At 54.6% G+C, this 27,350-nt stretch overlaps 2 protein-coding genes across 5 annotated transcripts; one reads left to right on the top strand and one right to left on the bottom strand.

Moving 5' to 3' along the window:
* Nucleotides 1-105: 105 nt before the first annotated feature.
* OTOP2 (otopetrin 2) lies at nt 106-7,338 on the bottom strand. 2 transcript variants are annotated; one of them, XM_037407695.1, is made up of 7 exons: nt 7,177-7,338; nt 6,129-6,683; nt 5,511-5,647; nt 4,759-4,817; nt 3,991-4,124; nt 2,669-3,558; nt 106-1,563 (listed from the first exon to the last, which is right to left on the bottom strand). In XM_037407695.1, exons 2-7 carry the CDS (start codon nt 6,532-6,534, stop codon nt 1,393-1,395), a joined length of 1,797 nt encoding a protein of 598 aa, XP_037263592.1. In that variant the 5' UTR covers nt 6,535-6,683; nt 7,177-7,338; the 3' UTR covers nt 106-1,392. The 2 variants fall into 2 exon arrangements, with proteins under 2 accessions (XP_037263592.1, XP_037263585.1); XM_037407688.1 differs by having other exon boundaries at nt 6,129-6,566.
* Nucleotides 7,339-9,832: 2,494 nt separating this feature from the next.
* Nucleotides 9,833-20,453, top strand: USH1G (USH1 protein network component sans). 3 transcript variants are annotated; one of them, XM_037412045.1, is made up of 3 exons: nt 9,833-10,551; nt 18,105-19,346; nt 20,046-20,453. In XM_037412045.1, the coding sequence occupies exons 1-3, from the start codon at nt 10,388-10,390 to the stop codon at nt 20,047-20,049; spliced, it is 1,410 nt and encodes a 469-aa protein (XP_037267942.1). In that variant the 5' UTR covers nt 9,833-10,387; the 3' UTR covers nt 20,050-20,453. The 3 variants fall into 3 exon arrangements, with proteins under 3 accessions (XP_037267942.1, XP_037267936.1, XP_037267950.1); XM_037412039.1 differs by having other exon boundaries at nt 9,834-10,551; nt 18,105-20,453; XM_037412053.1 differs by lacking the exon at nt 9,833-10,551 and adding an exon at nt 13,859-13,977 and having other exon boundaries at nt 18,105-20,453.
* Nucleotides 20,454-27,350: the final 6,897 nt, after the last annotated feature.

Here is a 27,350-nt window from a genome sequence, read left to right as displayed (position 1 = left end):
TATTATTATTTTTTTTCCCTTTGGCGGATGCACACACGTCCGTAGGAAAAAGCTTGATTTCTGCCACCTCTGCAGTGTTCTTTATTGGAATGATAAACGCTGATGGAACAATAAACCCTTTATTGGAACAGGAAACCCTGATGTCTCAGGGTACAGACAAAGCTCAGCTGTGCCATTCTGGCATGCACCCCCCCGACCTGGTGGCATGGGCTTTCTGAGGCTCCTCTTGGACTTTGGGTACAGCAGAGGGGCCCATTTCTACCTCCTGCAGCCCAGGAGTCCTGCTCTGAGAGCCCCCTCAATCATACAGCAGTTCATGGAGAGCTGCAGGCACCCAGAAACCTGTGCCGGGGTCCCACTGCTGTGTGTGCTGGGGCTGTGCTCACATCCCCAAGGCACCCACAGGCTTGAGGGTGCAGCTCAAGCATCCCTTCAGGGCATGGGAGATCAAATTAGCCATGGCATTGGGTTGATTTCTGTGTCACAGGGCACAGAAGGTCCCTTCAGGAGTTCAGCGTTACAGTGAAAATCAATAAATAACTTCGCGTACAAAAAAGTTCATATATTAAAAAAATCATTATCTATTAAAAAAAAAAATAAATCTCTTTATCATTGCCAGGCTGTATTGCCCGTATGATCTTTTAAGGTTCTGGAGCCCAAATTCAGGAAAACTAGGGAAAAAAGTGTGCTTAGAGCAATCCTGTATCAGGGCCAGCCCAGAGCCCGTGCATGGCTTGGGGAGAGGGGGCTGCGGTGGGCAAACCCACTCGGCAGCGGTGCCTCCCTGGAGAGAAAGGAAACCAGCAGGGGCTGATATACATGAGCAATACAGAGAGGGAAGATTAAAATGATTCCCAAAGCCTCTGGTGGTCACCGGTTTGTTTTTCACATCTCTGCAGGGGAGTGATTTCTGACTGGCCGTACCAGGAGTCGAAGTCGTTTCCCTTTCTTCGCCTTCCATCCCTGCGCCCGTGTCAGCCCCACGTGCCCACCGGCTCTGTACGTCAGACGGGGACTGACTGTCCAAGGGCGCCAGGCACCCACCGGAGCGAACACCGGTGGTGTGGAGCGAACAGGCTTTTAAGAAAGAAGGTGAGTCTCTGCACGAACCGAGAGTAATTACCATGATCCTGCTCTGGATCCCTTCCTTGTTTATCTTTTTCTTTTAAGCTTTAAGAAGTTCAGACATGCACGTGCACATCCACACGCAAGTAGCAAAATAAAATCTGGGCTATGTTTGGATGATCTTCACTAACTGTTCATAAATGCCCCGACACTGCAAGGGGACGTGATTCAGGCAGTGCTGGGGACCCCTGGGGACGCCTGGGAAGTCTCCCAGCCCTGGGGTAGGGTCGGTCGAGGAGGATCCCATCTTCCTTGCTGGCGAGTTCTTTAGGACATGATGTAGACCTCCAGCAAACTAGCCACTGCATGCATTCGGTAGAAGATCCCAAAGGGCAGGCAAATGTCCACGATGGCCGGCCACATGGAATCGCCATAGAAGTTCAGTTCTGTGTCATTGTCAAACTGTGGCCGGGCACCAAACGCTGGCATGATCCAGAGCTGTTTGAGGAAACGGGAGAAGAACATTGCGGTGAGAAAGGCGTGCGGTACAGCGAGCCCCTGCAGTCACAGCTCCCAGGAGATGGGAACAGAGCGACCTTCTGAGCACGGGAGCTGTGCCAGGAGCCTGTGTTTACATTAAGATCAAACGCGATCTAGTATTGTGCCCTGAGCCTGGGTTTGATTCATGCTCAGAGACAGATTTGGACAAAGCTCTGAAGCGCTCAGCAGGGGCAGATCCTGAGCGTGCCGTCCGTTAGGATGAACCTGGCGTGTTCCACCTCTGGATGGAGCAAGCGTGGGCAGGGCTGAGCTGGCAGCATCTGTGTCTCCCCAGGCTCGGCTGCCTGTGTTTTGCCCAGCAGCGTGGCTGGTTGCATGGGGGTTGTCAGCTCCTTTTCTGTGAGCTTTTGTGTCAAATCAGCCTGAGGCCATGACGTGGCTGCCTAGCTGCGGGTCTGGGGATTCTCTAGAGAGGTAACTTGTGCTTGGCTGCTCCAGAGGTGCAGCTGTGGTCCCACGTTTCTTTCGCAGGGAACTGCGGTCCCCTGGCTGCTCATGAAAGTGGGACCCTTCAGGGAAGTTGTCAGTGACCAGTTTCTCCTCATAGCAACTGGGACCAGTGCTTGGGCTCCTAAGCCATGGGTTTTGACAGGAGACATGCTGCCATCTCTCAAGAAACCCCAGACTTCACCCTGGGTGTTTTTCACCTTATAGCCTTTCATTGGGAATGTAAGGGAAGGGTTTATGTGTTTTTATTGCTTTTAATAAGCTGTCCTACATATCCGCTCATAGCCAATAAAAATACTGAAACTGATTCTTCTCTCACACCCACTATTTTTATTGTCTGATATTCTGCTGATAAGTGACAGGTTTGTCGGCATAACCTAAAATGCCTGAACTCCAGGGCAGCTGCTCATGACTGTGGGTGACAAGGGGGTCACAGCTCCGCACGCACACACATGTAAGTGAGCTCTCCGTGTAGTGGAGGCGCAGGAAGGGCTGGTATCGCACGGGCCCCATCCTTTCCTTCACAGACACTTCTCCCTCGTGTTTGCTTCCCTCTCCCCCACCCTGCCAAACTCTTCTCTTCACGTGTACTCACTATGATATTGCTCAGCAGGAGGAACATGGAGATCTCCCTTAAGAACTTCCTCCTCCAGTTCATCTTCTTGGGGGTGGTGAGGGACCGCACGAGCTCGGAAGGATGGATGGGTTCAGCGCCAGAGGCAGTGCCAGGGGCCAGGGTGCTGCCACTGTCGGGCACACGGAGGGATACTGCGTTGATGTTGACAAAAGTGAGTCCGTAGAGATCCTTCTGGTGAGAATCGTGCTTGTGGTCTTCCTTGGGGGGTTGCCTATGAAGACCTTCGATAATGAAGATGTTCTGGAAGGTGTGCTGAGCAATCATGAGGAGGGCGTAGGTGAGGTTGAGCGCGCTGATAGCATCCCTTGGTGTGCTGGCTACGATGGCCACAATGGAGTAGTAAGAAATGGCATATTGCCCCAAGGCTGCACCCATCAGCAGGGCCACGTCCAGGGTCCTGGTTGGGTTCTTGTGCCGATCCATGTCTCTCTTGTCAAACCGGTAGATGACAGAGCCACCAATGCAGACAAGAGACATCAGGCCCAGACAAACAATGTTGAAGATGTAGTACATGCTGAGTGCTTGGCTCTTCTTGCTAGATTCAGTGCTGGAATTTACCTGCACCTCATAAAGAATAAGGACTCCCAAACCACTCACCAGAATGATGAGGCCCAACACGATGCCTACGAAGAAGGTCCTTCGGAAAAGCCTGAACTTCAAGCGGTGAACGTGGTGGGACTGGTGATCTATGAAGCGTCCGACGTTCTTCCACATGACGTAGACCATGGCAGAGGCGAAGAGGCTGTACTCGATGTTGAAGGGGTACAGCCAGAAGTAGCCGTTCTTAAAGATCTGGCAGATTTGGCTGTTGCAGTTGCATTCTTCGGCTGAGCTACTTCTCATTCCCGCTGAAACAAGATAAAAACATGTAGATGTGGCGATATTAAACCAACGAGCCAGCACTTCCTAGCAGCCCTGAAGACCTGGATGCTTAGGGTCAGGGAAAAAGAAGACCAAGGACAGAAGAATACGTGATCACTTTGAAAACAAGGACATACTTCCACGCCAGCTTTCTGGTGCTCGCGTTCTTTCTGAAGTTAGGTGGCCGATTACATCCCTCTCTTTCCTTCCCTCCTTCATTCCCACCCCCTTTGTCCAGGGCCTTCCACCTTTCTGACTCCTCTGTGACACAGGTTATGAAATGAATGTTAAGACCTGACTTCTGTTAAAGGAACCTTCTAGATAAGCCTTCTGAAAAGGGATCGAACCTGGTTTGCAGAACAATTTCTACATCATGGGCTTCCTCCCTGGACCAGAGGGTTCACAAACGGGCAGATTACCTTTCAGGAGCCACCTGAAGATTTCCTCTGTCACATTCTTCTTCAGCTTGGAATGGGCTTTGTGAACGGACTCGTCCGTCACCGCTGACATCCACACCGCTAAGTTTGTAGTCAGCGTTAGCATCAAGCCACACCTGCGGAAGGAAGAGAAGGTTAATGAGATTAAAGCAGTGGCTCTAGGCAATGTTGCTCCCATCCATGTTAGAGATGTGTAAGCACTCAGAGGGACTGTGGGAGCTGTCTGAAGTGACGCAAGGACTCTAGTGGTCCAGCCTGGAAATCCTGACCCTTGCTTTGCTGCTCTCGCTCTCTTCCTATTTTTTGTCCATGCCCATCAGAATTAGCAAGGCCTGACTCCCCTTGGTAGCTTTGGAAATGCTCAATAGTGAGTACATTAATAGGTCTGGATTGTCTCCAGTAGATTCAGTCTTGCAAAAGTGGACAAGATCATTTTTTAGCCTGAGGCTTGCCCACTGCGTCGTCGTCTTTCCCATGGAAGCAAAAGTCAGCTATGAATCATAATCTGCTTTGAGTAATGTTTGTGTTCTTTAATTGAATCCCAGCCTTGCTAGATCCACAGGTCACGAACCTCAGCTGTCTGAGCTGGGATCTAAGGCCAGCTGGAGACTAAGCAGGTTTCGTTGTGACCAGCATTAGGGGAGATGGGATGATGCTCTTGTTGCATCTTAGCTGTGTGAGGGTGTGCAGCGGGTTTGCGGTGGCCCAGGTCTTCTGGGCCAGTGGCCCTCCAAGAGCCGTGGTGCTCACCTGGTAACGTTCAGGTGGACGTGGACACAGTCTTTGGCAGAGATCCACAGGAAGTACGTCTGGCAGGGGCAAGAAAAGGTAATATTACTATTATATATGTTACTTTGTATATATATAATATTATGTATTTTTATTATTATATATTATTAAGCAAGAAGTTAAATCACATCGTGCTGAAGCAGGGATGTCCCTGCTCAGCAGAGCGCAAGCTGGAACCTCTTTTGCTCGGCTCCATCTGTGCCCAGGCTACGAGCCCATAATCCTGGCCGTTTGCTGGATGTGGTCTGTTCTTTCTTTGTTCTCCTGCCCTGTCCCACTGCCATTGCTCTGACCATGGCCAGCCCCTGTTCCCATCTGGCCTCTTCGCTCCTTGGTGCCACCCCAGAGCAGGTGGTCCTCTGGGCAGCACATCATACTGGAAGGCTGTCCCTGCCCTGACTGTCCTGCTCCCTGTGTTCTTCACAGGGAAAGGAGACCTGGCTGGCTGGGAGCTGCCTGGAGTCTGTGACAAGCCATCCTCGCATAAGCCAAGTTGTCACAGGATGGGGACACGTTTAAATCAATGCCTTGAAGCGAGTTGCCACAGCTTACAGTTGTGGTGGCTGGATGGAGAAGTTGTGGGCTGGGTGGGGGCTCAGGTAAGCCACCTGCATTCTCTGCAGGAGGAGCCGAACTATCCATGAGATCAGAGCTCCTTCTGCTGGTGGCTCTGTCTCTCTACCCCTCCCCAAGACAGAGCCCCACCATCTCACCTGGACGGCCACGAATATGGCTTGCACAATGGGGTAGATGATTTTGATGGCAGACAGGCAGCTGTAGAAGCTCGAGTAATATCCTATCTTGAACACATCCATGACAAGGCTGAAAATGGCGAACAGGATCAGGCCTCCTGTGGAGGAACCAAAATATCTGTGGTTGGACAGCCGTATGCACGTGTGGGCTAATGCAGGTAGGTGAGAGGAAGAAGAGGAACTATTGCCATGGAGACGCTTTGCTTCTACCCCTGTTTTTCCTCTCCCAGCACCCAAATTATCTTGGCACCAACAGAATCATACAATAATTTTGGCTGGAAGGGATTTTCAGTCAACCCCGGACCACGAGTGGGGCTGACGGCTCTTGCAAGAGCAATGGCAAGGCTGGGAAGGAACCTGGTGTGAAGTCCCAAGAGCCCTCGCAGATAAAGGAGACCTGGCAGTGAAACGAGTGGAGGGACTGGGAGCTAACGTGAAGCAAGACATGGTGCCGTGCTCCAGCACAAGAGGAGGAGGCTGTGCCCCAGATGGTTGCCGTTTCCCTTGTAATACCTGATGCCCCCATGAACTGCCCACCCTGCACCTCACCTCCAACCCTAGCCCCCCCCGAGCTCCTACCTCTCAGCCAGATGGGCCCAGCGTGGGAGTCTTTGCAGAGGATGGCATCTGGGCACCGGGAGGTGCCAACGAGGTAGAAGATGATCCATATGATGACTATCAGCATCATGACAGTCAGCAGGAAGAAGACGTCGTAATCGTGCACGGCGATCTTCTCAAAAGCCCCGCTGCTCACCAGCGTGCAGGCCAGCAGGGCCAAGTGCACAGCCAGCAGGATGGAGAACATGCGGCCGCCCTTTTTCCACACTTCCTTGGAGACAGGAGTGGAGTGGGGCTGGTGAGGCTGGTGGCTGAAAGATGCTGTGTGGCTCGAAGCCAGGCTGGCTTTGTCATCCTTGTGTCCGCAGCCCATGCTGGAGTTGGGGCGTCTGATCTCACTGTCCTTCCGCAGAGGCTCTTCAGTCATGGTTCAGCTGATGCTTTAGCTGCGGGTGAGCGCTGTTGGGAGGAGAGCCCCATGAATGAGAGGCGTCACTTCATTTTGAACAGTCCAGGGCTGGACCAAAGCAGGACATGTGATGAGGAGGAGAGGACGTATCAGAGGAACGGGGAAGGCTGAGACAGGGAGCGCAAAAAGAGGGATGAGCTCAGGTTCAACCTTTTTCTTCCTGGTTCCCTGAAGCCTGCGTACTTGCTTAAGATGCTTTCGCCTGGGGAGATTCCAGGTCAGTTTAACAAAGCATGCCTAATTTGTCACACAATGTTTAAGTGTTTATTGATGCAAGATATTGGAAAAGCACCAGAAAAGCACAGGACCAAATATCCTGGGGCAAACGGCCAATGTGGTTTGATTTCTAAATGTCAACCACTAAACATTCTGGGAAAATGTCATACTTCCTTGGCTGCAGAACAGGCCACTGAAAGGTAAGAAAACCCTGGGAGTGTTTGGAACTCCACATCATGGTTTATACCGGTTCCTGCAAGAAGGGCGTGAGCTATTTCTGCTGTCACTCCCTCTAAAGCCCTTTGCTGTGCCAAGCTGGGGACTTCTTTGACTCTCAGTCAATGCAAAGCAAATTAACCACTCAAACAAAACCATTCCACCAACCTGTTCTGCTGCCTGGGCTCCAAGTCGCCGCTCTCGCCAGACTGAGAAGCTTCCCCGTTGCTGCAGCTTGGTCAGCCCAAGAATTTATACCCGTTGGGATGTCTCTGTGATTTATACCATGTCTGGAGCTGACAGCGGTGCTTCGTGGGCTTCTCAGAGAAACTCATGTGATCCATTTTGTGCAATAGCTGATTTTGGAGAAGCAAGAGAGGGAGATATGAGATAAGGCTTATTTACCCGGGGAGAGCATGAGGTGACAACACTGCTAAGCATGGCACAAGCCGCTCGGTCACAGGTTCACGGTCACCACAGAGCAAAGCTAACCCATCAAAGCCATCTCCCCGCATGTATGAGATGATCCCTTGAGAGAAGATGGTTTAGGTGATGAATTTATCTTTGCTGGTGATTTTGGGCTTGGCTTTCTGCTTAACTGAGCACAATAAATATTGTGCCTCACCCTGTATTATTCCCAGTAGTATGCTCTATGCCTGGAATGCTTTTGAGGAAAAGGAAGAAATTTGTGTTTGTATCTATTCAGTGCCAGAAGCAGCTCAACCTTTTCCTGCCCAGGGTGGCAACAATGAGGAAGGTTTAACACCAGAGCAGGGCAGGATTTGGGGGGGCTGAAATCCACATTCCCCTTTGAGGCACTGCCTTTGACTTTTCAGGGTGGGATCACCTTTCTCTGGCCCTCAGGAGCTTAACTTCTCTCCTTGCAAAGAGGAAGAAGTCATGTTACAAACCACAGTGCAGATGGGAGTCGAGCATTTGCCAGGTGAAGGGAGAGCTTTTGCTCAAGAGGTCTTTTACCAGAGTGGCTGTATTTCCGTGGAGGACATAGGGGGACCTGGGGCAGTTCTGAGTGGATGGGGACAACTTTTATTCCTTCGTGAAAATGCCTCTTTTGGAGATGTCGCTGCTGCTTGCCTCCTCTCGGCAAGCGCAGAGATGCAGCCGTTTGCTGTGCATTTTCTCTGTCCCGTTCCTGCCTGCACACGACTGTGCTCCTTCTTGCAGCGCTACAGGGACAACATCCAGCTGAACTACGTGGGACAGTGAAGGAGAGAGCTCAGGACCTACCGCACAGCCCAGGGACACCTTCACGTGCCTCCCCGTGCTGCCACCAGCCGGCTGCCACCAGCAGCACTGGGGCTGCCCTGCCTGGCCTCTGCAGAACCTTGGGGTTCCTCTTTGGGCTGGGTGGTTGATGTTTGCTCGGTCCGTAGCCTTTCCCAGGAGAAGCCCAGACCCCCACGCAGTGAATCTGAGCTGACGAGGGTGATGTTTCGCAGTGAGCAGAGGTTCAAGGGTCCCCGTGGACTAAACACACTGATTTATCCTCCCTCTTTTGTCCTAAGAGCCAGCAACAGAAGAAGGTGCATTTGCTGCCTTGGGTGCTGCTCCCAGTGTCCCCAAGAGCCACCGTACAGCATAAGAAGCTTAATTAAATTAAGTTGGGACTCATTAAATAACCTCGGCAATGAATTGTGGATGTTGCTATGCTGCTTTTCACCTGGATGGATCCCAGCAGCAAACACCTCCACGTCTACTACATCCCATCAGGACTCACCCAAGGATGTTGAGCGGGTGAGTATGAATCCACCGATGCGAGCAAGCTGTGCTGGGAGCAGATGCTCTCTCTGGGGCATTTACAGGGGTCCAGAGCAGCCAGGATGGTGACTCCGTGTCGGTCACCCAGGGGTTAATCACAGCAGCTTCTGTGGGACTGCTTTAGGGCCACCCTTCGGTCTGGGGGCATTTCTTTTTTGCTTACAAACATAAGCTGCGTTCCTCCTCTCCACTCGTCGCTGCTGCCTGTCAGTCTTCCCCCATTTTTCCACTATTCCCCCCCTCCTCACCTGGCTGCTGGGGTTGCCTTAGCCCTCTCCAAACCCCATGCACTGTCTGCCCCAGGGCCACGGTGGCAGGCACAGGCTCCAGCCCTGGCAATGTCCATCCCAGAGCCAGGATGTGTTAGGCAAAAGGCACGAGAGAGGAGCAGGAAATTCCTCCTCAATGACAACATGTCCCAGAGGATACGATTCACTCTTGGGAAAAAGGTGCTGCGACGTGCTTTAGTCAGCATCCAGACTTGGTTTTAGTCAGCATCCAGGCTTGGCTCCAGCAGGGGGTGCCCAGGGCCCAGGAATCCTGCCTGGAGGCATTGCTGGGGTGTCCAGCCCCTCTCGGGGCTCCCTGCTGCCAGAAATTCTGCGTCGGCATAAAAACCCCTGGGGGCCAGACACTGCACCCCAGGCACGCATGCTGGGTGCTGGGCTACAGGCTCTGGGGAGACTTTTTGGTCTCCAAAGAGAGCAAGGGGGTGAGGAAGGGAATTTTTCCAGCCTGTCGGAGTTACTTTGGGTTACAGTTGATTCCTGCTGTGCACATTGTTGTGCAACTGCCTGGAAAGCAGAGTCCTGTGGGCACGGGCAGGGTGGCTGGAGGACATGGGTGGTGACTGGGTCTGCTGTTGCCTTCCTAGCGACCCTAGGGAGATACATATACACATACATACATTTATCTCTCTCTCTCTTTCTTCTTCTTTTTTAATTATTTTTTTCTTTTCTCTCTCTCTTTTTTTAATTATTTTTTTCCTTTTTTTTCCCCACCCCTGGAAAAAGTTAACAGCTTTGAAATCAAGGGAAGTCACCAAACTGCTCTTGGCTGTCTCAGCACAGGGCAGGAGCATCCACCCAGGTCCCAGCTGCTGCCCTGCTCTAACGGGGCTGTGAGTGGGGGCTCATGCTCCATCAGCCCACCCTTCCTCCCCTGGCTGCTGCTGACCCCATGAGATGGTGTAGCTACGGCGGGGGGCACACGGGGGGGTTGGGCAGGACACAGCCCACGAGCCTTTCTGGCAGCCTGCTTCGTTTAGGGACACGCAGACCTGGCAGCTGTCACCCCGTGAGCCCGATGCAGTGATGCTGCTTAATTGGAGCTTTTAATGTGCGGTTGAGCTGGTGATGGAAGGTTTGTTGTGAGGAGCTGTCAGGTCAGGGCCGGAGGATGCTTAGGACCCAGGGAAGCGCTGGGGAGCCTGGCTGGCTGGGCTTGGAGGAGCTCCTGCCTCCCAGCCAGGACTTCTCAGGTGTCCTGTCGGAGCTGTGCCCGGCTGGCCCTCCTGGCAGCTCCCCCTTCCCCACATCCATGCCCACCCTCTAAGCCCCCCTGGGCACCCATGCGCTCGCCCAGGTGACCGCTCCGCACCATGAATGACCAGTACCACCGAGCAGCCCGGGATGGCTACCTGGACCTGCTGAAGGAAGCCACCAAGAAGGACCTGAACTCGCCGGACGAGGATGGCATGACCCCCACCCTATGGGCTGCCTACCACGGCAACCTGGACGCCCTGCGCCTCATCGTCAGCAGAGGGTGAGCACTGGCGAGCACCCAGCATGGGTCTGGGGACAGGGTGGCTGGGACCCCTCTGTCCCCCTTCCCCGCTCACAGCCCAGCGTGGGTGCAGGTCCCCCTCAGGATGATGGCTTCTGCCTGTAACACCCCCGCTCATACCCTTCCCTCTGCTATTTTTCTCTCCTTGCAGTGCTTTGAGTCTCACCCAAGGCTCCCGATGACCACTCTCTTTTCCCAGCTCCTCTGACCCTATAACCACTCCTGCCCCAAGCCCTGCCTGCCGGTCCCCAGGTGGGGCTGGGTCCCCCCACAAATGCTTTCAGGTCCTGTGAGGACAGGCAGAGCTGAAGCGCAAGCACATTGTGTTGCTGCCATGAAAAAAAACCCCTTTTAAATGATGGGTCAGAAAGAATAACAGCTCCTTCTGTCCCAAGAAACACACGCGTCGAGAGATGTGTGCGGTGCCAGCTGGTAGTAGGGTGACACTTGTCTGTTTTACTCAAGTGAGGTCTCAGTATGTGACCCTCTGGGCAGCTTGGAGCCCAGGAAATTCAGGAGCAGGTTCCCCAAGATTTCTTTAAGCCCAGTCTCCCCCACTGGGGCTGCTCGATGCTGCTATGTCTCTCGGTACCTCATCTTGGGCTGCCAAATCTGAGGGTCTCTGGCTCCATCAGCGCGGATGTGGCGGAGAGAAGGGCAGGGGACTGAAGGGGGCTTGTCGGGCCGTCGGGCTTTACATCTTGGTGCTGGGGGAACCTCACAAGAAGGTCTGTGCTGAGGCCAGGTCTGCCATACCTAGCTCGCTCTTAAGCAGTACGTGGCTCTCCTGTTCTTACCAGCCTCCCAAGGGAGCGTGTGCTGCGGTAGCTTTTCTAAGCGCGTCATCTAAGGGCATCCGAGATGGGGTGGCCTCTGCCTTGTGCTGAGAGATCGGTGGTGGTACTGGTTTTGATTTATTTGTTTCTAATATTGAGGAATAGTGCTGAGGCCGGCAGCTTGGGTGTACGTCGTGCCTCCTTGGAAGAGCTTTGCTTCTGCATGTTGGGTCAGGGCTCGGTGGGGCCGCCAGGTCCCAAGCAGGGATTTTCTGTGTCCACCCTGGGCTGTGTTTGCAGCCCTGGGACCTGGCCAGCCGCATCTCCACTGTGCCAGTTCCTGGGCTCTCGGCATCTCCTGATACTCTGGTCTGCTTGTGCAAAACCTTCAGCCATCTCCCCTGGCCCCAGCCAGCTGTACTTACAGGCAGAGCTCACACACACATTGCTGTCTTTCCATTGTACATTATATTCTTTTCACATCCTGGGATCAGAAAGTCTGTGTCCGCAGTCACTCTGAGAAGTCCTGGAATGCCTGATGCAGTAGGAGTGTGGGCAGGAAAAGATTATTTGAGTCCAGAGAGGAGAGAGCAAGACATTGTTTTGAGTGGTGCATCCTGTGATGCTTCCCTGGATGAGGGCTGTGACCTGCTGCGTACTTTCCAGGAGAGGCTGTGCCCAGCAGAAACCTGCTCTGAGCTCCTTCTGGGACAGGGATTGCCACCCAGGGCCAGAGAGTCAAGGACAGGAGCTTTGGGGATGGGACCCCAAAGTTAGAAATGGTTCCAAAGATTCTTTGATGGCCAAAAGGCCAATCTGAAAGGCCCGTGCCATGGATGAATGCCCCTCCAGAAAGGTGAGGGGCATTCATCTGTGGCATGAGCCTTTCAGGATGACTTTATATCTCTTTATATCATTATATCTCCTTATATTGTTCATCTCCATCACAGGACACCCTGCAGCACCACTGCCTGCCCTGCCAACCCATGTGTCCAAGCCAACAGTTTCTGCCTCTCCACGAAGCCCAAGAGCTGCTTTTCCACGGAGGGGCTTCTTTATAAATTCACATTGATTTTAAAGGTCCTTGTGGGCTCAGTCATGCCCGAGTGCAGCTTGGCTGCTGTTTAATTAACAACCTAATATACATTTGTTCCTGTCAGGGAAAATAGCCTGGCAAACGCCCAGTGCCCTTTATGTGATAGATGGTGGAGCAAAGTGTGCGTGTCTGTGGGGCTGCAGGATGCTTTTACATCCGTGCATCCATCTCCATGTGTCAGATCCTCGGCCAGGACCATGCAGAGAGCAGTGAAGCCTCCTTGCCCTGCCGCTTAGCTCGGGGCAGGGGCAGGCACACCTCTGCTCCCTGGAGCTGGCTGTGGGTCTGCGGGAGGCAGGAAAGCCCCCGCCTGGGGACAGCGGTGCCAGAGAGGGGGAATCATGCAGGACCCGGGACAGCCCGTGGGCAGACCCTGTAATTTTCTGCTAGTGCTTAGGACGACGTGCAGTGGTATTTAAGTCTTGTTCAGAGATGAAACTTAATTCCGTGTTGGGTATGTTACTATTACACCTGCACTATAACAATTGGGATGCAAGAGGGAGGACCCCTGGGTGTCCCAAAATGTCAGGGTATTTCTTCTGGGGCTCTGCTGTCAAAATTTTCCTCATTTGGCATGGAGAGCCCTGCACCGTGAGGCAGGAGAGTGTGGGACCGCAGCGTGGAGTGGTGCCTGGGGGAGCAGAAGCTTTGGGGCTGGGCTGGCTCCATGCAGGGATGGGGTGGGAGGCAGCTCCACGGGCTGCTTAGCCCCTGACTGGGTTGCAGGGGGATGCTGAGGTACAGGGGGTGATGGGGGAGTATAGGGGCAGCAAGAAACACCGAATCCTCCTTGCCAGCGGTACTGGTGGCCAGACAAGCCTGGAGACTGTGTGCTGGGGCCAGGCTGTTGTGGAATGTCTTAGTGAGGCTGGCCAGAGGCACCCTGAGCAAGCAGGGCTGTGGGGGGGGGGCTGCTGGGGGGAGGGGGGGAGCAGCTGGGGGCAGGAATTGTGGCGCTGGTTGTTGTGCCCCACTGCAGGCCAGGCTGATGGACACCTGGGGTTATCTAGGCTCTGTCACCAGTGAAGGAGCCTTGCTCATACGCCTGGTGGTCAGCAAAGCATGGTGTAGAGCTGGCGTGAGGAGGGGGAAAGAAAGTGTAATAGATCCGTTAGTGGATCCTTGAGGAAAGTTTATCGTCTCAACCCATGCAGAAGGGGTAATGAAGCAGGCTTATTGCTCTGTCCATAACGGCTGGTGATGTGTCTGTGCCTCCGTGCCAACAGAGAGACGGTTTGGGATGCAGGGATCGTTGGTGGCTCATCCTTCTTGTTTGCAACACAAAAAGCCTTTTTCTTCCTGGTGGCTAGACTCCATGAGGGGAAGAAAACTCAATTAACATGATGGCTGGGAAAAGACAGGCCAGCTGGCATTTGGTATTGCAGCTTTTCAGAGGCAGTAATTGTTCAGCGTGGTTTGTTATGAACTGCTGCGGCAGTGCGGGCATCAGTGCAGCTCCAGTTAACCACAGGTCTGGGGGCCTCAGCTGGGAACGGCCAGGACTTTCTTGCCTTGGAGTGGACCACAGGGGAGGTGAGGATGTGTCTTGCTGTTAGACAGGTCCGCAGTCAGCTCTGTCATCCAACGTTCCTTTGCAGAGGCGTGCCTCAGTTTCCCTTCTTACAAAAACTGGGGTCACGGATTCTCTGGGTGTTAACGGTGGAGGGGTGCGAGTGGCTTTGGAGTAGCTGGGGGGACACGAGATGGCTCCTGACATCAGCCAGGCTGCTGGAGGGAGTCACATTGCCCTGGCTGGGGCAGGGCTGCAGCGGAGGTTGCAGCAAGGCACGTGAGGGTGATGTGCATCCTCTGCACGCCACAGGGCTGATGGCCCCGCGTGGGAGCAGCGTGGCCGTGTCGGTGGGACCTGCCCCTGGGTGCTGCCGTGACGAGAAGGTGAAGGAGCCGGGTGGAGGCACCTGAGCTGGCTGCTTGGAGTCTGCGTGGCATCTGGGCATGGCGAAGTGCTGAGCCAGTAGACGTGCCCCTAGGCGCTGTCAGCGTGCAGCCGGCATTAATAACCACCAGCAGCAATGACTGCTAGCCCAGCTTTCTGCTGGTACGGGGGACAGAGCGCCTGGAGATGAACCTCACCTACAGCGTCTGTGCTTGGGGGATCTGAACTTGGGGAAAAGCCGGATCCTTAACCTACCACCACCTGGATAAAGCTTGGGATATAGGACCCAAAGCTCTGCTCTGGATGCAAAACCCCAACTTACCTAGTCTTTGCTTGGGTCATTGCCCCGACTGACTGCGCTGAAGCTGGTGGGCATTTTTCCTCAAGCCATAAATGATTTTTTTTCCCTCTTCCTATATCCAAAAATGTTTTATGGGCACCAGAGACACTGCACCCAGCTGGCTCCTGGTCTGAGGGCCCGACCCTTTGTGCACAGCCGTGAGCCAGGGGGTGAGCCAGCCCATTGCTATCAGAGGAACTTCACACGTGCAGCCAGGGAAGGACGTATGTAGGTGCCGCTGGCTGGATTCCCTGGCTAATTGGGATCCTATGGGAGAAGTGGAGGGGAAAAACCGGCAGGAAGGGAGTGAGTGTGCGTGTCACAGTGCAAACACGATGACTCAGGAGATGCACATGTCCACCTAAGGGGCCCAATTAACAGTGTTTTTAATAATGATTATTACAGGAGTTGACTCAGCACTTGAAAACGCTTTGAAGCTGAGAAGTGCTGCACTTTACACCTGTCATTAAAATATGTTCCCACTTAGTGGACCCTGCAGTCAGCATCTCCTCGTGTGCAGCGCCCTGGAGGTGAAATTTTGCTCAGACAGACACCTGCCAGTGGGAGGGCCTCATGTTTATTATCTGTGCTGGATCAAACACCTCTGCTTTGCAGGTCACCATTCTTCTTTCCTTCTGATGCATTTTTAGCGCCTGCGGCAGACATTTATAGGGCGAAAGGACCTAGGGATCTAATTTTGCTTGAATACTCTTGTTTCTAGACAGCGGCAATGTCCAGGGAAAGCTGGGTTTGATGCTCTTTCCCCTCACTTACTCTCTGAGGTAGTAAGAAGCGTGAGGAAAGTAGACCCTTAAATATGAATCCTGCAAGACCTCTCTGGCTCTGCCCTTTGCCACCTGAACCAGAAAAACGTGAGGACGGGCCCTGGGATGTACTTCATGGGTCGAGCATCCATACACTTGGCTTGGGGAGCAGGATAATTTCTAGTCAGTCTGCTGGTAAGTCACTGCCCACATCATGAGTCCATATACGTGTTGGGACCCTCACGGTGCTCATCTGCCCACATGCTGGGCACACATGTGCCATTCAGAGCGCACATAAACAAACAACCAACCCTTCACGCGCTGGAGTCCCACCGCTAGCACCGGCAGTTCCAGTTTCACTGGCTCTTTAATCCAGCTCCATCAATAATTTAATCCTCTCTTGCAATTCATCAAATATTTATCCCCCCATGAATTTCCCAGCCTGGACATGTCACTACGAGGGTAGAGGCGAGGGCTGGGGAGTTACCACTCCTGGAAACTCGGCTTTACCACAATACTGGCAGCTCCCTCCTCTCCTGCTGGCTTCATGGCTCCTCAGCCCTGTGATCTCCTGCCCTTCTCCTCCCTAGCACCCACCTTTGAAACCTTCTCTGCTGCTATGAGAGATGTCAAAGGCTCTGGATACGAAAGTCCTGCAGGGTTTGTGGGTGTTTCGGCCCTTACACAGTTTTGAACCTTTTGACTAACTTGCTGAATTAGCCAGCAGGCTTAAGGTTGTACTTACTAGGTTTCTACAAATTTTGTGTAGATACACACATGGTGGAGCTACTGGTGATGCTCCCAGGAGGGGAAAGCTGAGTGCACTTCATGGCAGCTCTCGGGGAATACAGCCAGGAAGCTCAAGCTCTGGGTCCAAGTATTCTCCAGCTTAACCTTTGTCTGTGTTGCTTCTGCCTTTTGCAGCATCATTTCCCTTCAGTATTACATAGCTGAGATGGTGGCAAAGTCAGGATTGCAAACTACTCACAGCAGCAGCCGGGTGGCTCTGCTTCGGCTCCACTGTTCCTGGGAACATTGTGCCCAGAGCGAGAAGGTGGGAGCCCACCTGCCGCATGGGAGGAGGGCGAATGTGCTGGGCAAGGCTGTTACTGGGTCTCGTGCATGGGCACTGGTGATGGAGATGCAAAGCGTCGAGGGAAAGAAGCCCCTCAGCTCCTGGGGTCTCTGTGCTCCTTCTCTGAAGTAGTTTTCAGACTCTTTCAGGTGAGACGGGCTGTAGCATGGAGCACGTGGGGTTGGGGAGAGGCTTCTGAGCTCTGCTGCTCCCAGGTGTTGTTGACGCGGGTCCTAAAGCAGCAAGGAGCAAAGCAAGACAGGCTGGAGGGCTCAAGTGTGCCTTTGCCTTCCAGGCTCCTGGTGCCACCAGGGTTTGGATCTGAGGTCTTCATGGTGGAGGAGCAGTGCCCGGTTCCTCTAGAGCTCCTTGAGATGGTGGTGTGGGAACGGGCAGGAGCTGCGCAGAGCCAGAGCTCTGCCAGAGCCCTGCTGCCCACGAGGAGCTGCTCTGGAGGGTGGTGGAGCTGCGCAGCCTTAATAAAAGGCTTTGCCTGATCCATCTGTGTGGAGGGAGAGCGCCTTGTTGACAGATACCGCTGCTGGCTGCATATCATTAGCACACGCGCTCAGGCGAAGGCTGGTGCCAGCAGGGGTGTGAACTAGCTCCTGTTTCAGCAGATCGCAAATACAGAGGAATGTCGGGAGAACAGACTTCCCTTGGATCCTAGGTTTGTGTTCGCCCCGTCACGGGAGGTAGGAAGCATGGGCAAGCGGTGGTGCCGCGTCAGCAGCTTGCTGGAGAAGAGGCCGGCACGGCGTGAGAGGAGATGCTAATGGCAGTAGTGGAGTGCCTAGCTCTTGAGGAGTGCAGAAACCTAATCTCCACTTTCTCTGAAACTGGATTCTCAGGATGTGCTAATACCAACGCGCTTCAAGCCATGCAATCGAGACCCAGCGTGCTACAGCAAAAAACCCCACAAAAGCCCAATGCCAGCAACTTTGCTCTTGTTCTCCCCTGATGACTTGCCCTCTTGTGCCCTGAATTTCCCCATGTGCCAATGAACAGGAGGGGGGGGAGGGTGCAGCAGCTGCTGGGTTTCAGAACCATTGCTGAGGATGGCCGTTTCATGGTGGTGCTACCATCGTGGTGTGACCCCATGGTGCCCCACACAGTATGTGGTGTATAGGGAGGTATTTGGGGATGTCTCTCCGTGGAATCTGAATGAAGCCAAGATTTGAAGATAGTATCTGAATTTAATGGGATGCTTGAGATTTGAAATTTTATAACAAGCTTAAGGTCTTAGCTGGAATCAGCCCCGTATCTCATTTCTGGGCTATTCAAAAACTGGCTTGCCTTCCACCAAGAGTTGGTTTGATGCAAGAACGTATGTCTCCTGAGAGTTAAATTCTTGTCATGGAAATTACTGCAGACTTGCTTGTCAGGCATGTGATTTCGTGTCAGTGGTATAGCCCTCCAGAAGACCCCCTTAAAATTAAGCTGTGGGCGGCAGAGGAGTGTAGGTTTACATTTCAAGGAGGCAACAGCTGGTGGTGCTGATTTGCCCCTGCACAACTGGGAATACCTCGGCAGAGTCTGACAGTCATGCCTGCATACTAACCCGCTGTTTTTCTTGTTGTTTAGGGGTGATCCGGACAAATGTGACATCTGGGGGAACACCCCTCTCCACCTGGCAGCAGCCAATGGCCACCTGAACTGCCTCTCCTTCCTCATCTCTTTTGGGGCCAACATCTGGTGCCTGGACAATGACTACCACACCCCGCTGGACATGGCAGCCATGAAGGGGCACATGGAGTGTGTGCGGTACCTGGACTCCATCGCTGCCAAGCAGAGCAGCCTCAACCCCAAGCTGGTGAGCAAACTGAAGGACAAGGCTTTTCGGGATGCAGAGCGGAGAATTAAGGACTGTGTGAAGCTGCAGAAGAAGCACCACGAAAGGATGGAGAAACGGTACAGAAAGGAGATGTCGGATAATTCGGATACCATGAGCTTCTCCAGCTATTCAAGTAGCACCTTAAGCAAGAAGTTCCAACACATGTCTATGGTGACTTCCCTGCCATACTCACAAGCCACCATCCATGGCACAGCCAAGGGAAAGACGAAAATACAAAAGAAGCTAGAGAAGAAGAAGCAGGTGGACGGGACGTTCAAGATCTATGAGGATGGGAGGAAAAGCGTGCGGTCGCTGTCTGGCCTGCAGCTGGGGAATGATGTCATGTTTGTGAAGCAGGGCACATATGCCAGCCCCAAGGAGTGGACTCGGCGTAATATCAGAGACATGTTCCTCACGGATGAAGACACTGTTTCCCGTGCCATAAGCGACCCGGGTTTGCACATGGACTCAGCCCACTCGGAGGTCAGCACCGACTCTGGCCACGACTCCTTATTCAACCGCCCCGGGCTGGGCACCATGGTGTTCCGGCGCAACTACGTCAGCAGCGGGCTCTTTGGGATTGGCCGGGAGGATGCTGGCACGCTGGGTGAAGACAACACAGATGGGATGGGTGTCAAACTGCGGAGTCGCCTGCAGCGCTCGCCAAGTCTCAACGATAGCATTGGCAGTGCCAACAGCCTGCAGGAGAGGAACGCGGAGGAGCTCCCCTGGGATGAGGTGGAGCTGGGCTTAGATGATGATGACGAACCAGACACCAGCCCTTTGGAGACTTTTCTGGCTTCCCTGCACATGTTTGAGTTCATCTCCATCTTGAAGAAGGAAAAGATTGACCTGGAGGCCCTCATGCTGTGTTCAGACAACGATCTGAAGAGCATCAATATCCCATTGGGCCCCAGGAAAAAGATTGTGGATGCCGTCCAGAGGAGACGACAAACTCTGGAGAAGCCAGATGTCATTGTAGACACTGAACTGTAAGTAGAAGAATTAAACCCTTGAGCAGGTGGAGATGTGGATAATGTAAAGTCTTGTTTTCAGCCCAGTTGGAAGAGTAGGAGTCCAGGTAACCTCAGGGCTTCTGTGTGTGGGCAAATTCCTGCTTGTGTGGAAACGATGAGAGTTCGAAGAGGTGGCAATAGTGTTAGTTTGTTACTCAACAGCCCTAATGTGGCTGGGCAGGACGTGAAGCTCTTGTTTTGTTTCATAACCTATATGAATGCAGCCTGCTCTTGTGGTCTGGTTCTTCTGAGTCCCCGTAGCTGGGATTTTCAGCCACACTCAGGCTTGTCTTGACTCTTCGCCTTTTGAAAGCATTAGGAAATCAACCACAGCTCCCAGTGGGAGCGGGCTGACAGCAGTGCTCAGCGGCATTGGGAATCCTTCCCCAAATGCTTGAGATCTTACTCAGACCTTTGGAGATTGCATGTCTGGGTTGGAGTTGTTGCTGTTTTATGGCATTTCCAGGGTTTGGTTGGTTCGGTTCGAAGGACCGTCTGCTTGCCATTAGTGTGGGTCTCCCCACTGTCATATCCACTGACACCCCAACCCGCTGCGCTGCTTGGGCTTCCTAGCCTTCAAATACCTGTGTGCTTCTTGCTGGTTTTGCAGGCTTTCATTACAGCTCAGGCTTGGATCCTCTGGGTGCTGATGGATTTTTCTCTTTCCCTTTGCAGATAGCAGCATCATCTTTTTTTTATTATTATTTTTTTTTTTTTAATGATCGAGAAGTAAACCCAGTTCTAAGTTGCCAGAAAACATAAGCCAGACTCCCTTCCTGGGGCAGCTGAAAGCTACAGCCATCCCCACCAGTCCCTCTGGACTGCTCTCCTGCTCCCTCACTCTGCTCCTTGTCTGTGCAATGCTCCCGGGCGGTGGCTGGTACGGAGGGATGAGTGCTGAGATCGGATCAGGCAGCTCCAACCTGCCAACCTTGAGGGGATGATGGTTGCCTGCTCACTGGAGGAAGAAGTGTGCTGCACAGCTGCCTAGGACACTGTGCCAGCACAGGCTGCGAGACCACACGAAGCCATGAACAGAAGGAGATACATGATGGTATTTTCAAAGGGACCCAAAATAAATCATTACAATCCATTCTTTCTTGAGAAAGTGGTTGATTTGGGGTTTGGGCTGGAGGGGCAGAGGGATGGAGAGTCCTGGTCTCTCTCCTGGTTCTCAGTTGCATTGTTTGATGCTGTGTTTTTGGAAGGGAGTTTTGATTACAGTGGCTTGGGGCTGTTCAGCTTCAGACGAGCCAGCCCTGAATTTAGTCAGCACGTTTGTGAGTCCAGCCTGTGCTGCCTTGAGGACAGCAATCCAAAATGAAGCTGGGGGTTTGAACATGTCAGTAGTTGCCTTCCAGGGGTCAAATGGCTGTCCCATGGAGGCAGTGCTTCTGTCCCATCTCTCTAGGGCACTGAGCTGCATCAGCACTTTGTGTGTGGAGCACTTCGACTTTCACCTCCAGGATCTTCCCAGGACTGAACTGGGCTGCAGCCCAGAGCCTCTTCCAAGCACCCCTGATGCATCGGTGCTCAAAATGCAGCTCTGCACCCTGATGTTAGGTGTTCTGCACAGACCCATTGCAACTCTCGCCGACCACTGCGCTCTTTCTGAGCCCTCAGCTCCACTGCACCGTTTTACATACATGATCTAGGGCTGGCTCCTGGGTGGCAGGAGTGTTTCTGGCGTGCAGCAGTGGGATGGGGACCTGGGCAGTGACATATCATGATGGGAGAGAGTCAACAGCCCCTTGCCACGGAGTGCTGGTAATGTGCCTGTTCAGGCTGTGATACAAACTACCAGATCAGAGAAATGCTGCGTGTTGTTACTGGTACTGCTTATCCAGCCTTATCTCAGGGTTGCAAATGATAAGGAATGACCTGAGCACAATGACTCCTGGCAGTCTGTAGGTGCTTACCCCAGGTCTGCCTCGGATCTGGACCATGCTTGTCCCTCCCTTTGGAGCTGCGGAGGCTGTGGTTTTGTTGTTTGGAGGATGGGGGTTGGTTTGGTGTGAAGCTGTGCTGCTCCCTTCCTATGCATGCCCCGGGGGGGTACGGACGTGGTGGGGACGGGACTCGGGAAATACTCTTTGCAAGCAAGAAATACTCTTTGCAAGGTGAATGTTTGTTGTGCTGCCCCTCAAGCAGCTGGAGCCCCACCAGAAGAGGTGTGGGGTCCCAGCCTCAAGCCACTGCGCACAGATGCTCCAACGGCAGCCAAAACACACGGCTGCACTGAAGGCTCAAGGTCTTTCTGCACAGATGCAAACTGAGAAAGAGGTTTTTGAAGTGACTTTTAGAGCTGAAAGTGCTTTTATATTTGAAATGACAAGTTCTGCATAACTCTTGGCTTGATTTCCAGGCAAAAGGGCAAGCACTCAGATGTGCTGAGTCGGCGAGTTCTCCTGAAGGCTGCACGGCGCCAGGGCCCCAGCACTGTTCTCTTTGGTCCCTCTCCAAAGCCCGGGGCTGCCACCCCAGCAGGGAGAGCGGTGGCTCAGCTCGCTAATGTCACAGCTCCCTCTGCCGGGACTGGGCCTGGGAGAGCAGGATGGTACCCACAGCCCACTGGGGCTGCGAGGCAGCGGGGATGCCACGCGGCAGAAGGACGGCTGCCGAGTCCTGCTGTGAGTGTGAGCAGGACCTAAAGCCAATTCTCAGGTGAGGTTATGGTGGCGACATTCACCTCCTTCCTCGTGCACGTGTGTGACCTCATCCAAGCCCTCTGCTCTTGCTCTGGATAACCAGCAGAGCACTGGCTGCTCGCCACAGACCAGCTCCCAGCTCCAGTTCCCCCGGGGATGAATTGAGCCTTTGGGTTTGTGCCTGACACAGGAGTGATTTGCCCTGGCTTGCATCACTGTCACTCCAGTACGATAGGGACCAGCTTATCCCAGTGGATGACAGGGAGAAGTGGATCTATTGGCTTTACACCTACTGGAGCCTTTTGCAGCAGGTAATTGGGGTATCTGCTGGGCAGCTGGGGTTTGCACCTCCCTGACTTTGCCTTTTTGTTTAGGAGCACCCAAGCAGTTGCTGATGTTGGGCTGATGCTGACCTGACAGATCCCTTCTCTCAACTTGTCTTTTCTCCAAAGAGCCAGTGAAAAGGTTTGGTGATGTGATGGTACCCAAGTGCCACGGGACACATCTCTGCACAGCTAAGACCAAGCCCAGAAATGCGGCTTGAGATTGCTGAGCCCCAAGCCCAACACGGTCACTCCCACGACTGTAGGGAGGGACCAGAACTGAGCTGTGGCACCAACACAGTGTTGTAGAGCCCAAGAGATAGGCTTAAGCCCACAGCTGACCCAGGGATGGATGAGGAGGATGGTCTGTGGGCATGGGGGTGGCCGTCAGAGGCACCTGCAGCCCCAGAGCAAGTGCCTGCTCTTTGGGCTCATGCCTCTTGCTTGGCTTTAGGTTTGGTCCTTGGTTTCCACCCAGGTTGTCTCCCACAAAGCATAAGCATACAGCTGCTGCAGGACAGGGTGTTCAAATGCCCCAGCCCAGGAGATATCCCCTGATGTCCAACTCCCCCTGGCCACCTGGGCTGTTGCATCCCACCAGGCTCATGATGGAGTCGGTGCCACTTGGCCTGGGCATGGGGAGGGGACACGGCTGTCCCCGGGTCCTCGGCTGTGCCAGGTCCTCAGCACAGATGGGCCCCATCACTGGATGGATCATCACATCAGATGGAGCCTGGCCTCTGCGGGGGAACCTCGATGGTGCTAATTGCGTCTGCTCCGTAGCTGAGAACAACAAGCTCCTTTCGGAGAGCGTGCTTGTGAAAGCAGGGTGGAGGCCGGGGCTGGCACACCCTGGAGAACACCCTTAACTATCCTCCCAAACAGAAACCGAGCCAGGCAGCAGGTTTCCCCGACCTGGTGCCGTCAGTGAGCAAACACCGGCCGTCATACTGCCCGTGGTGCCTGGGCGCTTGGACACGGCGCAGATCCCGTGGGCACCGCGGCAGTGGATGGCAGCATCTCCCTGGCAGGCACCAGGGATCTTGGGGATGGGCATCCCTTAACACGCCAAGCCGCAAACACCAAAATGCCCCGTGCCTGTGCTAAATCGGGCTTCCCAGCAAAACCAGTCCCCTGGGTTCAGGTTGGACATGTATTTCCCTGTCTCTGGTGGTGCGGGATGTGGTGTGTAGGGAGCGGAGAGAGGCCAAGGGGCTGTGCCAGCAGTCCAGCCGTGGCATGGACACCCCAGCCTTGAGTCAGACAGCCCCAACTCCTCAACTGGAGGAGCATCGCTCACAAAAGTGATGTCGATGCACAGGCCCTGCCTTTATCCCCATGCGGCTGCTGCGAGGGGGATGTGTTGGCACTCACTGTCACTCGGGTCCTTTTGCCTCCCTGTTTTTAGGCTGGGCCCCCCAGACCATGGTCTGCAGGAGGGAGAAGGCAGGGGAGACTTTTGGGGATGACGGAGGGTGTGCAGCAGCGCTTTTGGAGATGTGGGTTTGCAGGCACCGAGTGAGTGTTGCAGCATCCCTGCTCACCTGCTGGGTACCATGGCTGGCCTGGGGTGGGATGCGGCTGCTTCCCCAGGCTGCTAGCAGCACCGGGGTTATGGGCTGCTCCCGTTGGGTGACAAGTGTGCTCAGTCATGCCACACGGGGCTGGCATGGGCACAGAAAGGACATCACCTGCAGGATACCAGGTATGTCCTATGGGCAGAGAGGACCACGGGGACGCATCTCCCTTGGGCTGGAGCACCTAGTCCTCAGCCCTGCCTGATGGTCCTCTCCTCCAGCCTCACCTGGAGCTGGTGAGAGCTGTGGTGCCCACACCAAGGGTGACAGGGTGACAATGGGGTCCAGGACCTGCCACATCAGCAGGGGCCATTGCATGCCACTTGCTTAACTATTTCCTGCCCATCCCGCCAGGGATTCACTTCCTGGCTGGGTGGCTGAGTAACGCGCAGCTGTGGGAAGGTGGACGGCCAGGATGGAGAAGAGCGGGAAGGGGCTCCATGCAGACCACCTGTGGCACGTTCTAGCTTGACCATGCCTTGCACAGTTCCTCCTGGCAGCCACGCACAGGGCTGGACATGGCACTAATACAGCCTGGGCTGGATGCAGCACCTCACAGGGGCTTTGCAACAGCTTTTGGGACTCTCCATGGCTGTTCCCAAAACCAAAGTGCCCCAAAAGGCAACAACATGAACACAGCTCAGCATGTCCTCCCTGAGAGCGAGCTGCTGAGTGGGTTGGGAAAGCAGGAGGAGTGGAGTGTTGTTTTCTTTTAATGCTGGCTTTAGGTATTAACAGGGCGAATTGTTTTCATAAATGTTAGCAAAATACCTGGCAATGCCATGGGCTCTGCCAAGTATCTCAGGGCTGGAGTGAGCCCCCTGGTACCCATCATTTTGGTACCTATCACCCCAGTTTGCTCTCAGCCAGGGTGGCCAGAGGAGCACAGGGATGCACCAGACGATGGCACTGAGTATCCCTGGGGGGGGAGCCAGGGCAGAGCAAGGTGTGGGGCATCGCTGGTGCCCCAGGCCCATCTGCCCTGCAGTGCCTGGAGCAGGCAGGCTATTTGCTCAAGGCAGGGACACGTTCCCTCTTGGGTGTTAAGCTAAAATCCCTAAGTGTGGCTGAATGAGGGTCAGGAGCAGGGCAGCACCTCCCACGGGACTCAGTGCAGGGCCAGAGCGTGGGTTTGCTCTGTAACTGGGGACTTGTGGCTGCAATAACTTTTTTCAGCTTCAGCAGGGGTATGGAGCTTTTTCTGCAGAAGCATGCAAGGAAATGCCCCCACCACGAGACCCCCCCAGGGCCCCTCGGTGCTTCAGATGGGTGAGCTGGAGGCTAATGGGGCAGCTACGGGGTCACCTGGAGTGGGAAGAGCCAGATGTCTTCTCCCAGGCTCCTGCCCCACCAGCACAGAGAGGGGGAGGGATTTAAGGGCTCACAGCTGGGGACCTCAGGCTGGGGGGACCTTTGCTTGGGGTGAAGTGTGGCATTAGTCTGGATTCATCCCGCTGAGCACTGACGGCACTGCTGGGGATAAGTGTGCTCCAAGCACAGGCACCGCCTGATCTCTGTCCTCAGCTGCTGAAATCCTTGGTCCCCCACGACAGCCAGGCTCCTGGCTCCCACTGGCATGGCCCTGAAACCAGCGGTGAGGATGGGGAACTGTGTTCTGGGAGGACTCAACTCCAACCCCAGCGACAGAGCTGGCTCCGTGCCCCCTCACATGCTGGGGTGAGGGCACTGAGCAGCTCTGAACAGCCCCCAGTGACACAGCATCTCCCGCGTGAGAGAGGGACCAGCTCAGTGGTGGGGGACGTGGGTCCCGGAGGTGACTGCAATGGGAAACCCAAAGTATCTGGGACAATGCCAGCACCAGCTCCTCCATAGTGCTGCTGGCTGAGACCCTGTGGTCGGATGGAGCAAGCACCAGCACTGCATGATCGGTTCACCTGACAGCCTGTACGTCCAGCCCTGGGTGCTTTGCTGGGAGAAATCTGGGTGGCAAAGACAGTGGGGGGACAGTGGGACCCTCAGCTGGTGTGGAGCCAGATGCACCGCCTGCCCTGGGGCACCAGGAGCCCATGCTCCTGGCGGAGCCCTGTGATGCCAGCCTGGGCCCCAGGGTGGCTCTGAGGGTAGCGATCCCAGCTTTCCTCGTCATCTCTCACTTTTTTGGAAGGACAGGGCCAACCTTCCGACCGCTCCTGCTCCCTGGTCTGTGTCTAAGTTTTAAGCTTTTAGGATGCGCTTTGACAACCGTATTTTCCTGATGCAGGACACCAAGCTCCAACTCACCAGCGCTCTCCAAGCCGGCAGAGCCGCCCAGCCCAGAAGGTCCTGGTGGGACCAGGAGCAGCCGTCACCAGAAGAGACACCCGGGCAAAGGCTGGACCACCCGACCCCATACAGTACTGTGCTAGGCTGGAGCAGCCAGTGCAGGGCTGCAAGGAGGGAATCCAGCCCAGAAACCACCTAAACCCAGCCAGCACGTCCTACACAAGCGTTTAAGCTGTGGTGGGATGGATTTCCCTGGCATCCCCTCCCCGGCTCTGGCCAGGCTGCAGCCTGCCGGTGCCCAGGTGGAGGTTGCAGCAAGGCATTGCCAGCAGCGCCTTGGGCTCAACACGACGCTGCTCTCGCCCAAGGACGAGCTCTGCCCTCGCAGGAGGCGCCAGGAACAGATCTGGCTGCCACAAGATCCCTTTGTTCCCCACCCATTATCTCACCACTGGGAAGCGGCAGCAGAGCCTGACTGGCGCGGTCATGTCACAGCAAAACCTGGTGCTGGCAGCGGGGACCCTCGCCCACGCTCACCCTGCCAGGACGCTGCCCCGGGCTCTCCAGCTGAGTTTTGGAAACGCGCCCATGGGCAGGATGGCTGACCTCTGCGTTTCCCTGTCCCTGGCATGCCGTGCCATCGGCCGTGGGCAGTGCTGGTGGGAAGCAAGAGGAGCATGCGGGAACTCCAGCAAGACGGCGAAAGGCTTGATGGGGGCAGAGGAAGGCTCCTGGCAGCTGGCCTGGGCACTGCCTTTTACCTCTGTTGTGATAAATCCCCTAGCCTGACCCTTCTCCACAGCCACAAACAACCCCTGAGCCAGGCACCGGCCGCTCGGCTGGTGTGCTGGCAGCTGGGGGTTACGGCACCGGGGTCCCAAACCCGTCGGGGTCCCCGGCACAGCAGAGCTCCCACGCAGATACCCGTTATTTCAACCATCCTGGCCCTGCTGGTGTTTCGGAGTGCACCTCCCGGAGCGGGGGGCTCCCGCGGGGTCCCACAGGGCCAGGGGAGGCTGAGCAGCACAGCCACCCACCCGGGGAGGTGCAGGGAGATGCATGGGGCAGCTGTAGCCCCATCTGAGCCGCTACCTGCAGAGCTGAGAGCCCAGCCCTCGGCCCCACTCAATAACCGAGCTAACGAGAGCCGCTGTCAACAAGTCTGCAGCTCCCCAGCCCGCACGGGGAAGGACGCCTGCTCGAGGGACC

This window comes from Falco rusticolus, chromosome 1 (assembly GCF_015220075.1).
Source record: "Falco rusticolus isolate bFalRus1 chromosome 1, bFalRus1.pri, whole genome shotgun sequence".
Taxonomy (NCBI): domain Eukaryota; kingdom Metazoa; phylum Chordata; class Aves; order Falconiformes; family Falconidae; genus Falco; species Falco rusticolus.
This window is presented reverse-complemented; position numbering and strand designations above follow the sequence as displayed.

Excerpts from the sequence above, each read along its gene's own strand:
- OTOP2 (XM_037407695.1), bottom strand. The coding sequence starts at position 6,534 with ATGACTGAAGAGCCTCTGCGGAAGGACAGTGAGATCAGACGCCCCAAC. Across the intron at positions 4,818-5,510 it reads CCATATTCGTGGCCGTCCAG|ACGTACTTCCTGTGGATCTC; the intron begins GTGAGATGGTGG and ends TGCCCCTGCCAG. Across the intron at positions 1,564-2,668 it reads TCCTGCTGAGCAATATCATA|CTCTGGATCATGCCAGCGTT; the intron begins GTGAGTACACGT and ends TTCCTCAAACAG.
- USH1G (XM_037412045.1), top strand. The coding sequence starts at position 10,388 with ATGAATGACCAGTACCACCGAGCAGCCCGGGATGGCTACCTGGACCTG. Across the intron at positions 10,552-18,104 it reads CGCCTCATCGTCAGCAGAGG|GGGTGATCCGGACAAATGTG; the intron begins GTGAGCACTGGC and ends CTTGTTGTTTAG.